The 14,876-nt window shown below is 38.1% G+C and overlaps 1 protein-coding gene across 1 annotated transcript in view; it reads left to right on the forward strand.

The window, feature by feature from the left end:
- The first annotated feature begins 6,089 nt into the window (after positions 1-6,089).
- LOC139689614 (trace amine-associated receptor 8b) overlaps positions 6,090-14,876 on the forward strand; it is a 399,431-nt gene continuing 390,644 nt past the window's right edge. Inside the window, exons 1-2 of the mRNA XM_071586785.1 lie at positions 6,090-6,443; positions 8,061-8,186. Coding sequence (XP_071442886.1) covers positions 6,141-6,443; positions 8,061-8,186 — 429 coding nt within the window. The 5' untranslated portion in view covers positions 6,090-6,140. The remainder of the gene's footprint in view (positions 6,444-8,060; positions 8,187-14,876) is intronic.

The raw sequence follows: 14,876 nt of genomic DNA on the forward strand, positions 1-14,876 counted from the left end.
CAGGAGCGCGCGCCGCCCTTCAGCCGGATCTGTCCCTGAGTCAATCGACTTGTGCCGGCGTGCATCATCCCGCCTACGCGGGACCCTTCGGGCTCCGGCGAAACGCACCCTTGTAAACGTCCTTCTGAAGGAACGCCCATTCGCCATGAATCTGGAATTACAACAGGCGTCACTTATTGCGCTATTGAAAGGGATGGGTTCAGCGCGCATATGAAGTCTTAACCCACAAACCCTATGGAGCTTCATACTCTTGATGTGCTATGCTTATACCTTTTGTCTGATTTAATCTTCATATGTGTTGGCAAAGGGCCCAGAAGTAGCATAGACTCATGCATAATATGCCGATATACGATGATAATAAATCATTATATACGATAAAAAGATGGTTTCTTTTAAAAACAACGTAGTTTTCCAAATATAGGTTTTTGCATATGGCACACGATCAGTTTCGACCAATATTATCATTTTTTCTTCTCTGGCTAAAATTATATGTTTGGTTTGCGGCATTATTCCATTTATACAATCCTAAAACGCCATTCATTTCCGATAGAGCTATATTATTTTACGCCTTCTTTAAAATTCCGAGAATACACGGTAGTCAGTACCTGGTGGTGATGTTCGTCGAAATCAATCATGTGCTATATTCGGAAATTTTAATTATGGAAAAATACAAGGTTCCCATAAAAATTATCGGTAACAATTTTTTGCTAACATGTGCGTGGAGTTTCTGAATTCAGACTGTTGGAGGGGTGCGCATGATTACGTATGTTTTAGCGGTGTGGTTTAAAATTCCATTTGCGTAGTCGTTTCTTGATCATGTTCACCTAAAGATATCTCATTTCTGCGACGGAAGCCAGGGTGAGGCAAACAGGAGTCAAATATTTCCTCAATCCACACAAAACGAAAAACACATCTTGGTGCTTTCATCACGACAACGCACCGGGCTCAGAGCTCATTGATTATCACCGAGCTTTTGGCCAAAAGCTGGCACCGGCGATCCCCTAGCCACCCTCTACTCTCCGGATCTTACTGCAGCGGACTTTTACCTATTTCCGAAGTTGAACCTTACCTTGAAAAGAACCCAATTTGAAACAATTGAAGGTGTCCAGTAATATTATACGATACAATTAAAGATTTTCCCGAAAGAAGAGTTCCAGGCGGGGTTCTAAAAATGGAAAAAACGTTGGGAGGGTTGTATTGGCAACCAAGAGCTGTATTTTAAAGGTGATAAGGCATTATTAAACGGTAAATAATAAAATAAAATATTAATTTAAACCGCCTCTTCTTTTTTTAAATAGACCTTACATGTGTGATTGTGTGGGAACGCTTGTGAATGTAAATCGAAGGACGACTCCTGGTATCTCGTGATTATGGCAACGTTCTTTCCTGATGTGCTGGCGATGCATGTAATCTCGTGAGTTCTTCACGTGCTCGCTTCTTTCTCATTCGATGGAATGTTAACTAATGGTGTCGCATTTTATGATACTTTGGCCTTTTTCAAGAGAAATATTCGTAAAACTCTGTATGATCCTCCTTTAATGGCGCCCATCGCTTCCAACAACCAATTCAAGATTCGTACGAAGAAAGTTTTTGTTGCACTTCTTTACTGAAAATAAGAGCGAATACTTTTTGTAATATATATATATATATATAATAAAAATGTATTACAAAGAGAGAATATTATTTGTAATATACATGTAAACACTGATGTAGGTTTTTAGAACATAGTAATATATAGAGGTGACACTCACATATGTCGTTTTGACGTTTCCACGGCAGGGCTGTCATGATGTCTGATAATATTTTTGAATTTGTTGTTTCAAATTGTGTCATATTGCAACATTTTGATCGATATTTTATTCCTGCAAAAAAGTATGCATGATAAATTCTAAGGATTGGATCAAAAAACTTGACGCAGCTTTTTATTTAAAATAAAACTATGTAATTTTGCATTAGAGTTTATTATCTTTTTTCCTTTAGTTCACTTCTAGGGACAATTCTACTAGTTATCTATAAATAGGATTTCTTTCCTAATCCTGCATTATGTTTGCACATAATACCCATCATTTCCTATTAGAAGTCTCAGTTCTGGCATCTCATCGATTATTTTATCAAAGAATTTACGTGAACTTCAACTGGATAAATAATTGATGGCTCTTTAGGTAAAATGAAAATTATTTTCTCCTGGTTGCGAGGAGCAATAAATACGTGGAAGTTGAAGTTTTATGGATGTATGCTACAAAAATATCCTCAACTTTCTGAATATCAATAAGTCAATTGCCTTAGCTTTAGGTGATGATTTATGCTAAAGTATGCATATTATAATTGTATGTTATAATGAATCCGTAATGTTAACACCTGATGTTTCAATTTTTCCTTTATCAAGGGTGCGTCCTTTCTGTGACCAAAGGTGCTGAATTTGCCCAAAAGAAAGCTGAGCTATTATTAATATGTGATAGTAGCAATAAGTGTGCCATTATCATCATTTAGACTTCTTATCGATTCTCTTTATTGACTTAGAGTAGTTGAACGCTGATTGCAATATTGTGGGTCTAAAAGGAAGCAGGAGTTGGTCACAGAGGACGCCAAAAGAAGGAATTCTATCCATCTTTTCATCTTTCCCTTTCTCTGGTGTGGTATCTTCCATACCCCAATACGCATATCTCTTTGACAGACTCTTTCCCCTTCTCAATTTTTACTCTGTAAATTTCAGCCTTCCATTCTCTTCCCAGTCGATGGAGTGCTCAAGAAAATAATGGAGGGTGCTAAAATCTGAACGCACTACTTATTTATTTTGTATTCTTCTGGAATGAAGATTTTTTGTGCAATAGGAAGTTTATTTTCTTCTACTATTATTTATTTACTACGCCTAAAGTCCATGTATATGTGTATGTACTCGTATATGCGTATACACACATATACTATATGATGCATACTACTACTAGTACTCATATTCATTTATATATTTATTTTAAAAAATTATTCACATACAGCAGTAGCGCCAATTTACGGTGGAAAAATAACAAACATGAAAGAGGGAAATATACAATAACAGCATAACAATAAACAACGAGAACCGAACATGGACAGGGGAAAGATTTGATTTGTTGAAAGGTGGTATAAATCTTGGGTGGTGAAATTGTTGCATGATAAATTAAAAGGATCAACAGTGTGAGGGAGTGAATTTAGAAGGATGGAGAGGCGAAATAAAGGCGAGCGCTTGGTGAGAGATATTCTAGGAATAGGCAGATGGAGTGGGGAGCGGGTGCGGGTGGATCGAGTTGGTATCCTGAAGTATCCTGAATATGAGTGGGTATCCTGGATATGTATCATACGTCAGTACTAATTGTTACCGCTGCTAAAGAGATAATAAGGCCCACTAAGTTCTCTTTTGTTTTCTCTTTCTGGATTTTTTATTTTAGTGCAAATGTATTAATTTAAATATATACAACTTTAGCAACGCCAGTTTTCCTATTAGCTAAAACTTTTTATGTACGTATAATATTAAGCGCTTATTTAGTTTTTGCCAATTTTTGTTTTATATAACAGCACAGTTTTTATTTGTTTAATCAGAAGAGTTTTCTCCAGGGAAAATTTTATAGAAGAGGGAATTGGAATATTTTTATATTTTCAAAAAGTCCGCCATGAAGATCAGAACGATTGATACTGTGATGTATTATTTGAGTATATCTCTCGGGAAATTCTTTTTTACTAATTTCAAGAGGTTTTTAGATTTCAGCATACTATTTAAATCCTTGGTGACCTTTATGTGTGGTCTCGTAAAATTGCATTTTAAGATTCACCAGAGTAGCTAATTAATTCCCGAGCATTTTAACGCAGCTTAGGATTATTCAGCCTCAATGCACCACCTACCAAGAATTTGAAGTGGGTGACTAAGATTACACAAGCAGTTAGAATCTCCCTTAGTACAACGTGACTGGAAGCTCAACGTTTTATCGAAAGATAATTTACTAATAATTCCCATGTTTCTCTCGTTGGAACGAAAATGATAAAATATAATGCATTTTTTTAAAGTGTGTACTCTTATTTCTAACCTTTAAATTTTATCATTAGCCCAAATTGAATTTTAATGCCGTTTACCTCAGGGCTAGCTTATTTTTCTGTCAAAGCTAAATACTGGTAAGGTTAAATGCCTCGCCTTTTCTGAATTCATTCTGCTTTTAGATATTATTATGGTTTTTATAATTTATTGCATCTTCTTACATGAAACAGAATCTCTAAATACCGCTCTTTTTTATTATGTTCTTATGCATATATTGCCACTTTTTCCCTTTACTTTTGTTGTAAAAACCAGTTCTTCATTAGCTTTTCTTTAATTCGTTTACATACGAGGCCAATTAAAAATAATATGCCATTAAAGGCATTTTTCGACTATTTACAACTATGTATTAATTAAATGTTTGAATGGAAAGCATGGCTTTCCGATGAAATGGACCAAGCTATGAAGCTTTTGAGATGCAAGTATGGTACAGATGCATATAATAAGTTATATGGACAGTAAGGTAAGTGTTGAATTTTTAAATATGATAAAACTTGAGAAATGGCCAGAAGATTAGATAAATTAAGTGGCTAGATGAAATTCCAAGGAGGTTGGCAAGATGGATGTGTAGACGACGAAATGCCGATGGTCGTATTGTAAGAGAGTGTAGAACGGAAGTTGGTTAAATGATGAAGATAAGGGAAACGGATAGACTTTTATGAAGGTATTAAGAAAAGAAGAAATTGTGAGTAGTCGTAGATGATTAAGCATGACTTAATGGAGGAGTAGACTGGTATTCAAAATGCCATGAAATAGCTGCTTAAGGTATTAAAATGAGGTATCTAATCAGTAGAAAACGTAAGATGATAGTTCTTAATATTTAAGTACAAATACAGGGGGTATCGTAAACCTTTGATTATTAGTAAACAATAGATGACAGAGAAACTTAATTTTTACTTGTTACTCTCAAGACTTCTCCACATAGTAAGCATCCAGAGGCATACCTTTCTCCCTGGGCGTATTGACCTTTCGAAGGCCGTCATTGTAGAACTCGGCAGATCTCGGTCGAAAACATATGTTTCATCTCTTGAATGGTGTCATTTGTACAGTCAAATCTCCGACACCGCAATGGCGTTTTTGAGTTCTGGGCATGAGGGAAAGTCGCTTGGGGTGAGATAGGGAAGATAGGGCGGGTGTGGCAACATTTCAAATCCACGTAACTTTGATTGCCGGTCGCACCTTGGTCGCGATTTTAAGACGCGGCATTGAGCATCATAGTCAAATTGTTCTCATGATCTATTGGCATACGTTTTCATGTAATTTAAAATTACCTACATGTGAAACAAGATTAGTTGATGGAAGCATAAAAATGTGGCATGTACATGGGTGGTCTGAAAAGTTTCCGACCTAACGAAGATACAAGACATTTTTTCTGACATTTTCTCACATTTTCGAGGTCAGAAACTTTTCAGACCACCGTCACACATATATGGATTTATGTATAAGGGAAAAGCGATCATTTTAAGCAAAATATCCTTTACTTGGTGGGTAAACAAAGGGAACACTACAAAATCCGCTAAATATTTTCTTTCTCATGGTCTAAATAGGGTCACATTTATGCTCCAAGTGTTGAAACCTAGGTCGTGAGAAAGATATATATTGATTGAAATTACAACTTTTGCTATGCTCTTTCCCTTTCTAATCATGGAAATATTCCATACATTTAAGCCTGTGAGTCTACTTTTCGTAAGGAAAAATTTGCGTTTGGGTGAATTCCATGAACATCTGATTGATACTGATTAATTTAGACAAGAAATGTTTTCAGTCTCATGTTTTGGGATCAAGAACAGATTGATGGAAGCTAAGGATATTTCTCCGCATCATTTCATGTTCATCCATTAGAATGGGCTTGAAAAATACCTAAATTAGAATCCTCACTCAGTTCTCTGTTCTCTCTTCCCCAGGGTAGCCGGAGCTCCTCCTTATTCTCCGAGGGGGAGAGCAGCCTTCGAGGAGAGGGAGTATGCCTTGCCTACGGCTCCGTCTCTTGGGATGAGATTTGAGCCTGCGGCACCCCGCGCGACACCGAGCACGCCCTCTTTTGCCTCCCTTCTCCTCCCGCCGAACCCCTCCTCGCACCATGGAGCACAAGGCCACGCTGCTTACGCCCCCTCCGCTCCACAACAGCAGTTGCTCACACCCGAGGTTTTCGGCGACGGCCGCGGCCGCCGCTTCCTCGTCTGGGGCCTCGGGGGCAGGAACACCTGGGGGCGGTGGTCCTGGGGGGGCCGGTGACGGCACCGGAGTTCGACCCACCACTTCCGTGTTGGATGTGGCGCAGGCCATTTTCGTGTTGCTGCTCACCGCTGGGGTCCTCGGGGCCAATCTGTTGCTCATCATCGTCATAAACAGCCGCCGGTACACCAAGTACATTCACGCTCAGGTAAGGGTCGCCCGTGGGAGTTTCCAGTTTGATGCCGTTGCCTGAAATGCGCAATAAAACGGTGATGAATATTTTTACTTGCTATTGTTTCGAAGTATTATTTTCTCCGGGGTTATTCCATAAGAGTAAACGTGGTACTTTTTTACCCCATTCTTAATAGCGTACATTGCATGGTATCACTTCATAATGCCACTAAATTGAAAAATACTAAAAAAATGACGTATATATTTGACTCGTAGGTTACTACCAGTATCTAAGACTAAAGCCTTTCCTCGTAGATACGGAAAATACTTATCATGTTTAGAGATACTGGTACATAGTATTATTAATTAGACATCAACCCCTGATTTATATGATTTCGTAGATAAATTTTAACATATAAATGTAAACTGTGATTTTAGAAAAATCTCTTGAACATAATTCCTCGGGCATAATTTATTTTGTCATATCATTTAGTTCAATCAAATTTTGCATCCTATAATGTACATTGTGGGAAAGAAAATTGTGATTAATTTGATTTCTTTATAGCATGAAGAATTTCAATTCTCGCCTCGTCTCTCTATGACAATAATATTTTGAAAATGCATGTATCATGAAAACTACTTCATCATATTGTTCTGTAGACAAAACTGCACTCAATTGGACGGTATACAGGAAAATAATTTATTTACCACCCTACGACGCAAACGACAGCTTTTCACCCCAGCGCAATTAAATGTCGATTTTTACGGAATCATGAATATTTGCTCCGTTACAATGATGACAGTTATGATAATAAAATAGATGACAACGATTTTTGCGCGTAGAAGTTTCACACAATTATAAAATATTCTTCTCAAAAATTTATCTCTTGCAGAGTCTATTGGTACCTTTAATAAAATGAAGAATGGAGAAGACAGATATTCTGTGGGGAAATGTTGTGAAGATAAGTGTGAAGACCTACGTCAATGTTCTAATAACACGTGAATAAACTTAAATAAACATGTTAAAATCTGAATTAAACCGGCAATTACCAAGATGCTTTTAAAATATTCTAGATTAGTGTTTTATACATTGAAATCGACTCTTATAAGTTTTAAAGTGGAAACTAAATTTGAATAACAAAACATAGATAAAAACCAGGGTAGACAATAGAACTAATTTAAGATCTTATCAACGGAGTATACAGGAGTACATCTCTATGTGATTTTAAATCATTGAAGTCAGGTGCAACATTTTGTCATGAAACTTACCAACTTGAGTGTTGAATATTTCACGTCATCAGAAATTGTTACTAAATGAAGGAATGACAACATTATTCCCGAAAAGAACACAATATACGTGTGAAACGATTGCATCAAGAGAATCCGATCAATAAAAATTGGCACAATTGTGTTAATATCAGTCCAAGAAAATGTGCCTTTAAAGGGAATTAAACTTTTAAAGGGTAATTTTTATGATAGATTTTGAATGACGGGTATGCTTTTCGAAAGTTTTCTCTAATGAAACTCTTAAAATTTCTGAATATAAAATGCTTCACTAGATTATAAAATGTTGAGATGCTAGAAATCATTCTACTCGTTTTGAATTTTGTTCTACCATGTTTGTAATTCCTACCTGGCTTCTTTCCTCCTTTAGCCCCGATACCTGCTCACATCGTTGGCGAGTAATGACTTAGCCATTGGTCTTCTCGTCATCCCATTTGGGTTCATTCCGGCCTTATATCACTGTTGGCCATATGGAGAAGTGTTTTGCCAAATTCAGGTGAGTTGTTCGTATTATTTTCATTAATCCACGCATAGGCTAATCATCTATTTTGATATTGCCAGTCGATGAGACAAAAAATAGAAAATCGAACTCGACAAAATAGTCATTTACAAGTTGAAAACAGTCATGGATATTTTCTTTTGTATGATAGCGACAACTGATGGTCAATAATCATTATATTGCTATTACTACACCCTTATTATAATGTATTCCATCTCCATTTCCTGTGCCTCCATGAAGTTCATTTATTTTTGTCTACAGGAGCATTATTCTTATAAAATGTTTATTAGTTCCTTATTGAATCACATTTTGCTTTCATTGTATTACAGAATGTATAGTCAATACTGATTCACTTTGCTCCGCATCTCCTCAGTTTTGTTGTTTAGACTTTAAATTTTGATACATTCCTGTAATAGATGTACTATGCAACGGCTTTTACGTTTTCTTTGGTTCTGTCATGGGTGCCATCCCAGGAAGAAATCAAATTTTGTTCTCCGTAATGTATCACTGGGATTTTGGAACGTCCCTGAAACATCTCTCAGTAATTTTGATTATATATTTACGTTTTTCACCGTTTTTTCTCATCTACGAATCCATATCTATAAAAAAATGCCACCCTGAGTAACTATTACCGTTATGGATATGTTCGTCTGCCGTATAAACGCATTTCTCTATGTGTGAAGTTTGTTGTGAACTACTTAAAGTAGAGTTAGCAATGTTTTTTTCTGAAAAAGTTAAGAAATTACGTAAGTGTATGATTGACATCAGGTATGGTTTTGAGTATTCCAAGAGCAGTATAGTATTCTATCTAACTGTGTTCCTTTGGAATAAATTTAGCAGAGGCAAAGTAGCCACTGGAAAAAATGCACGCAGAAGGAGGAGCATAAATGTGGGGTTGCGCTAAATATAGTGATGTAACCTGAATATATAACAAGGATATTATTACTTGCATGGGTAGCAGTAGGTGTGCAGCATTCTAACAAACACCATTTATAATATACCCTTATTAAATCATTAATTATTGAATTTTACTAGTTTTTAGAAATAAGTACAAGTCAGTAGTAGGTATATTTAAAATATTTAAGGGATCCGAAGGAGTTCTGAATGCCATTTTCTGTTTTTTTCGTAATGACTCCCAAGTTCTTCGGTTATCCCATTAGGGCGTTTTAAGTCTCCTCTGGATTTGGTAACTCTTCTAAAGCTTAATCGCACCGCAATCCCACTGAAAAGTCGTTCGGATAAAGATCGTCATAAATTTGGGAAAACGCTTGCATTAAGCATTTATGGAGTAAGACAGAGAAAGTTTTACCGAAAACTCATCCACCCTTGTTCTCCATCCGAGATCTTAAGTTTTCCTGACTTCTAAAAAATTTCGTAGTGGTGCAGTTGCATAATCCGTTCATATCCTCGCATTCTTTTTTTTCAAATGATGCTTTGTTATTCTCTCTAAAGAACTAATTCTGTTCCACTGAGAAACCTTTACGTGGTAAGAATGTTACTAGGGAATATATCCCGCAAATATTTTATCGAGAAAAAAACGTCTCAGAGGAAAAACAATGAGGGTAAACTCTTTGCTCATTATGCTTTTTGAAACTTTCCTCCATTTACAACTTTTTCGGGGGTCATACGGCACATACCTAATACGGGAAGGGCTAAATACTGAAGGTGAATCAACAGTTTTGACCAGAATTTAGCATTGAAATGGAAGAAAAAATTGTTTTAATCATCCATATCCCGGCTAAAATTTGATTGTTGGAAATCACGCCATGCAATAAAAAAGCATGTTCATTATCTAATGGCGTTGGGATTGAGACAGAGTATAGTATGTTTTAAGCATGGACAAGTTGTGATTATTTCCAGAAATACATATTTTGCGCTGAACGATTCATCTCACTTTCACCATAAATTATATCCGAGTTGATTGGAAATAAAGTATGGAGTAAATCATTTGATGCCTATGAGCCTAATAAATCTAATAAATGACCTCGTGAGACTTATGCACTTCCCGTAACATTTTGTAAACCCAAAATAATACTTTATCCTGTGAATCGTGTGAGTTGTTTGTTCATTGAAATATGGTTACGTACATGAGACGCTGAAACATGCGGGCCTGCTCCTGTCAAAGTTATGCATGCGCTCATCCCTTGGCGAGCTTGCTCAGCTTCCATCCCGTTGCCGCTCGAGATGTTTTGACAGGGGGTGGTAGGGAGGGCTTCGGTTCAGCTCCAGGGCGGGACCGCCTTCAAAGGCGTTAAGTCGGAATTAATGCCCAAGTGTGCCCTCACGTGCAAGTTCACGCGGTTTCCACGCGTGCGAGTTTAAATGCGCCACAAAAGGGAGCCTTGACACGCTCATAGGTATGTGCATTCTGGTGGCGGCCCTTGTTTTGTCGTGTGCGGCGGCCCTTGTTTTGCCGTGCGCGGCGGCGAGACGTAATTCATTTGGAGAGGGTGCCTTTATAGAGAGACCGGAAATTTCCACCACTAATGCGGGCTCTTCAAACTTCCTAGGTTTGCTTTTTCCACTCCGTCTGGTGGCGTTCTTCTTCGATTCATCGCAACCCCGACAGCAAGCTCCGTGAAAGGATGAGAATGTTGGTGAGGTCTTTTCATATGCACGACAATATGGAATTCAGACAGTTGGTTTGCAAATTTGGTAGATTCAGACGTAAATGGCCGATGGTGATATTCAAATCAAATAAAATAAAGATAACAGTATAGTAGTAGCAGTAAAAAACAAATTTACCTCTTGAGTACAAAGCATTTGAGACATTAACCAATGGGACTAAATATCGTACAGAGTACGTAAATTGTTAGCTATTGGTTATTCAACTTTCGAATGTATTAAATTTATTCTCAGGTTTTGAAAATGTTTCAACTTTGATGAGTTTGTTGTGGTGGTATTGACCAGAAATAATTTACACGCCTGCCTTGCATTTGCGCACAAATTGCGTGAATTGAACTATTATTTTCTACAGTAAACCTCAAAAATGTTTACTCACGCGACGTGGCTGATTACTTCAAGTGTTTGTCTTCATGGAAGGCGACCGGCAGCTAAGGTCATTTGAACCATTAAGTATAGTTGAGTAATTTGATAGAGTTAGGTTTTTAGGGAATGGGGACGGATTGAGAGAAATCAGAACTCGGCATGAGCCTATTCTTTACGAAATGCACCAAAGGGGTCACACGATTCAACGTCCCGTTCAACGGACTCGAACGGGACGTTGAATTTTTGAAGTTTTGCTTTTCACAGGGCACCCCAAATAGGGGTAGTAATTGTCCTGAAAATCTCTGATACCTCCGAGGTAACAACTCGGACCTCTTGGTGGGAAACCAGTGCAGAAGCCACCTCGAGCGTCCTCTGATCTCAATTGTAACTTTAAATCTTTAAAGTCTACATACATACGCTATGTGCCATTTCGTATTCTCGAAGTAACTATATTTACGCTTCCGTTCTCAAATGATCCAGATGAATTCTTCGCGTTACTATCAGATGAAATTAAACGCTTAAGGCATGGAGGAGACAATTATTTATAACTTATTCCATCCGATTCCTAATTTGATAAATATTAAACCTCAAAAGCCTAACCGCGTCGCAATTGAACCGAAGCGTCTCAAGATCGGTGGATGCTCTTCCGTTCGATAGTAAGCTTCGGATCCTTAAGTCCAGATCGTTGTGCGTCGAAACGCCGAGGACTGCCTCCGCTTGGGCCTTATTCGAAGTTACTTATGCCTTGCACGTGAATGGCGCTCATTCCTCCCCGAGGCGACGCGGTATTTGGAATAATCGCATCCTTGAATCTGAGGTGAAAATTAATTGCGGATATTCCGAGAGGTGGTGGGGCGGGGGGGGGGGGGAGAAGGATGATGAGTGGTGGGATCGAGGAAGCCAAAGGGAAAAGTGGAATGGAAAGTAAAAGGAAAGGATATTAGACGAGCAGGGAGCTTAAAAGGTGGAAAATCAAGAGAGGCTGGCTTCGCGCCCGAGTGGCGAGGATGAGGGCTTTTCAAGGTTGCTTGCTCCTTGATCCTTCTCAAAGGAGCGGGGTCGCCTCCTCTCGCGCAGGGTGTGAACTGTTGGTGGGTGGGCGGGGGGTTCGAAATGCATTAAATTTGAGCAAATGAATGAATGGCTCTGGGTCGGGCAAGGTGGCTTACGAATCTCTTAGCGCGAGTGGATCGGGAGGGAGATTGGGGGTGGACCGACCGCACGTGGTGGGGTGGACGGATGGAATGAGGAATAGGGAAGATTAGTGCGGGGAAGGGAAAGAGAGGAAGCGCACTCGGAGGCTTAGGAAGGGGTGGAGACCTTTGATGCGGGGCGAACCGCAAAGACGGCGAGACTCTCAAAGAATATTTTATAAAGGTCGAGCAGCGGAGAGAGAGAGGGTGATGACTGGGAAGGAGATTCCCAAGACGCCTCGCAGGACGTCTCATAACGATGTTAAGAAGTGGAGATGGGGGATAACAAGATGAGACCATTACGCGATTATATTTACGACGAAAAGCGAAACAGGATACGCCTGTTATGCTTGTATATTTTGGAAGAGGTTTTAGCGATGGTATTTCTCTGCATTAAAATTCAGCATAAGCACGGTGACAATTTTCTTTCCTCTTTGCTTTGAATTCTTTGCCAATCCCACGATATTTTAACATCATTTTACGCGGAATTCTAGTGTTATGACATCCCATCTTCAAGAGAGATTCTCTGGAAAATCTTCTCAGCAATCTCCCGCTAGGATTTTGTTATCTTTTTACAAATCGTTTTGGAGAGCTTGTAGCTTTGTTCGAGTTAAATTATTCTGCCCCGTCTCGAGATCAGATTTATTTGGTTTCATAAGAAAAACAGCCTTAAAGTCATATGGCTTCAAGTTATATCGGTAGCTTAGAGCATCCGAATAAAATTAGGCTTCTGCGAGGAAACGTTTAAATACTGTTTCTTCACTTGTGCAAATCAAAATCACAAAATGACAAGATTTAGTAACCCAGTATCGACGAACCTAAACACTGAATAAGTGAAACTTTGTATTATTTAAGCATAGGCAAAAACATCAGATAACACCTGATGATGTCACTTATGCCTCACAATCGGTAGTAGCTTAATAAGATTAAGTGTGAAAAAATACAAAGTTTACATATTCACTGATCGTGAACTTTCACAAATTAGAGCTTGAGACCATTGAATTATTCTAATTGTAATCTTTCATTGAGTTTCATTTCTATTGAGCGCAAATCATGTTCATCCGATTTTAAATAATTAGAAATTATATCTTATCTGCCATGTCATTTCATAGGATTGTGTAGGGTTAATATGGAAATTAACAAAGATGAAGCTATTTTTTTAGGTGAGAGTAGAGCTCGCCTAATGTAAAGAAAATTTCGCGTTTTAAGTAGAATTTTCTACTCTTCCTTGCCTTAATGGTCCCTTCCCCTGTGACACCTTCATGTTCCAAGAAGGATATGGAGTTGAGAAAACCGGAAAGACTGGATTAACTGCATTAAGTTGCATTTACAATATGCGAAATTGTTATAAGCGAGGACAAAGCGATATGGGATTGCTAATTTGATCCACTAGGGTATTAAATATGTCACATTCCTTAGAAGCTAGATATTTTTGCTCTATTTCAATGCCAATGTGCATCCCACGGTATTCCATTTCCGGTACGTATTCTTTATTAATGGAAGCATTTAAGACTATGATTACTAACGATCGGCATTCAGTAAGATATACAACCATAATGAAGAATAAAAAATCGATGCTACAGCTAACTTTGTAGCACATTGACCGTCAACATTGCAGTATTACAGGGTTTAATGAAAAAATACCAAATATATAATTTCAGTACATGAACACCTGCCTGTTTTCCTTTCTGTGAAATTTGCTTTGTGAATTTTGGATCAGAAAAAATACGGAAATTTCATTTGCTTCTTTGTCTTAAAATTCTCACTGAATTGAAATATTGTTTCTTCTGAAGCCCTTCTTTTTACCTCTTGGATTAAGTAAGAAGATACGCGTAATAGTATCAAAATACGTTGATGGAACTGAATTAGGTTGCCACTGGGAATAAGTTGAGTACTTACTAGTCACACTTGGTTTCAATGCATATATGGTGGACAAAAATAAGAAAAAAAGTATGGTTCTGCATGATAAAATGAATTTCATTGCATGAATTACTTTTAAACGCTATGATGAAATTAAATAAAAAGAATTCCATTTAGCAATTTTAATTAAATTTTACAATGGAATATACGAGGGTCATCCGGAAAGTAGTACCCGCTCGTGAAATAAAGAGACAAAAGTAAATATTAACAAACATAAAAAATTTTATTTGAAAGAGGATACTTTAAACTACTTCTCAACATAATCTCCAAGCAAATTAAGGCATTTGTCATAACGTGTGACAAGTTTCTGTATTCCTGCTGCATAGTCCTTCGCCGCCAGCTCATTGAGATACGCGAGGGACCCATCTTGCACAAATTTTTGCATAATGCAGATGGTGTTTAACAATTTCATGAACAATTGTTCGAGAAACATTGGGAAAATGCTCACAGATGTCATCAATTGTGACGCGCCGATCGTTCCTCACGAATTCGTCAACTGAGCTCACCAGTTGGTCTGTAATGACAGACGGTCTCCCCGAACGCTCATCGTCGTGTGTGTTCCCCCTCCCCATGTTGAAGTTGCGAC

Source organism: Hetaerina americana, unplaced genomic scaffold (assembly GCF_022747635.1).
Source record: "Hetaerina americana unplaced genomic scaffold, ioHetAmer1.1.p SCAF_26, whole genome shotgun sequence".
In the NCBI taxonomy this organism is placed as follows: domain Eukaryota; kingdom Metazoa; phylum Arthropoda; class Insecta; order Odonata; family Calopterygidae; genus Hetaerina; species Hetaerina americana.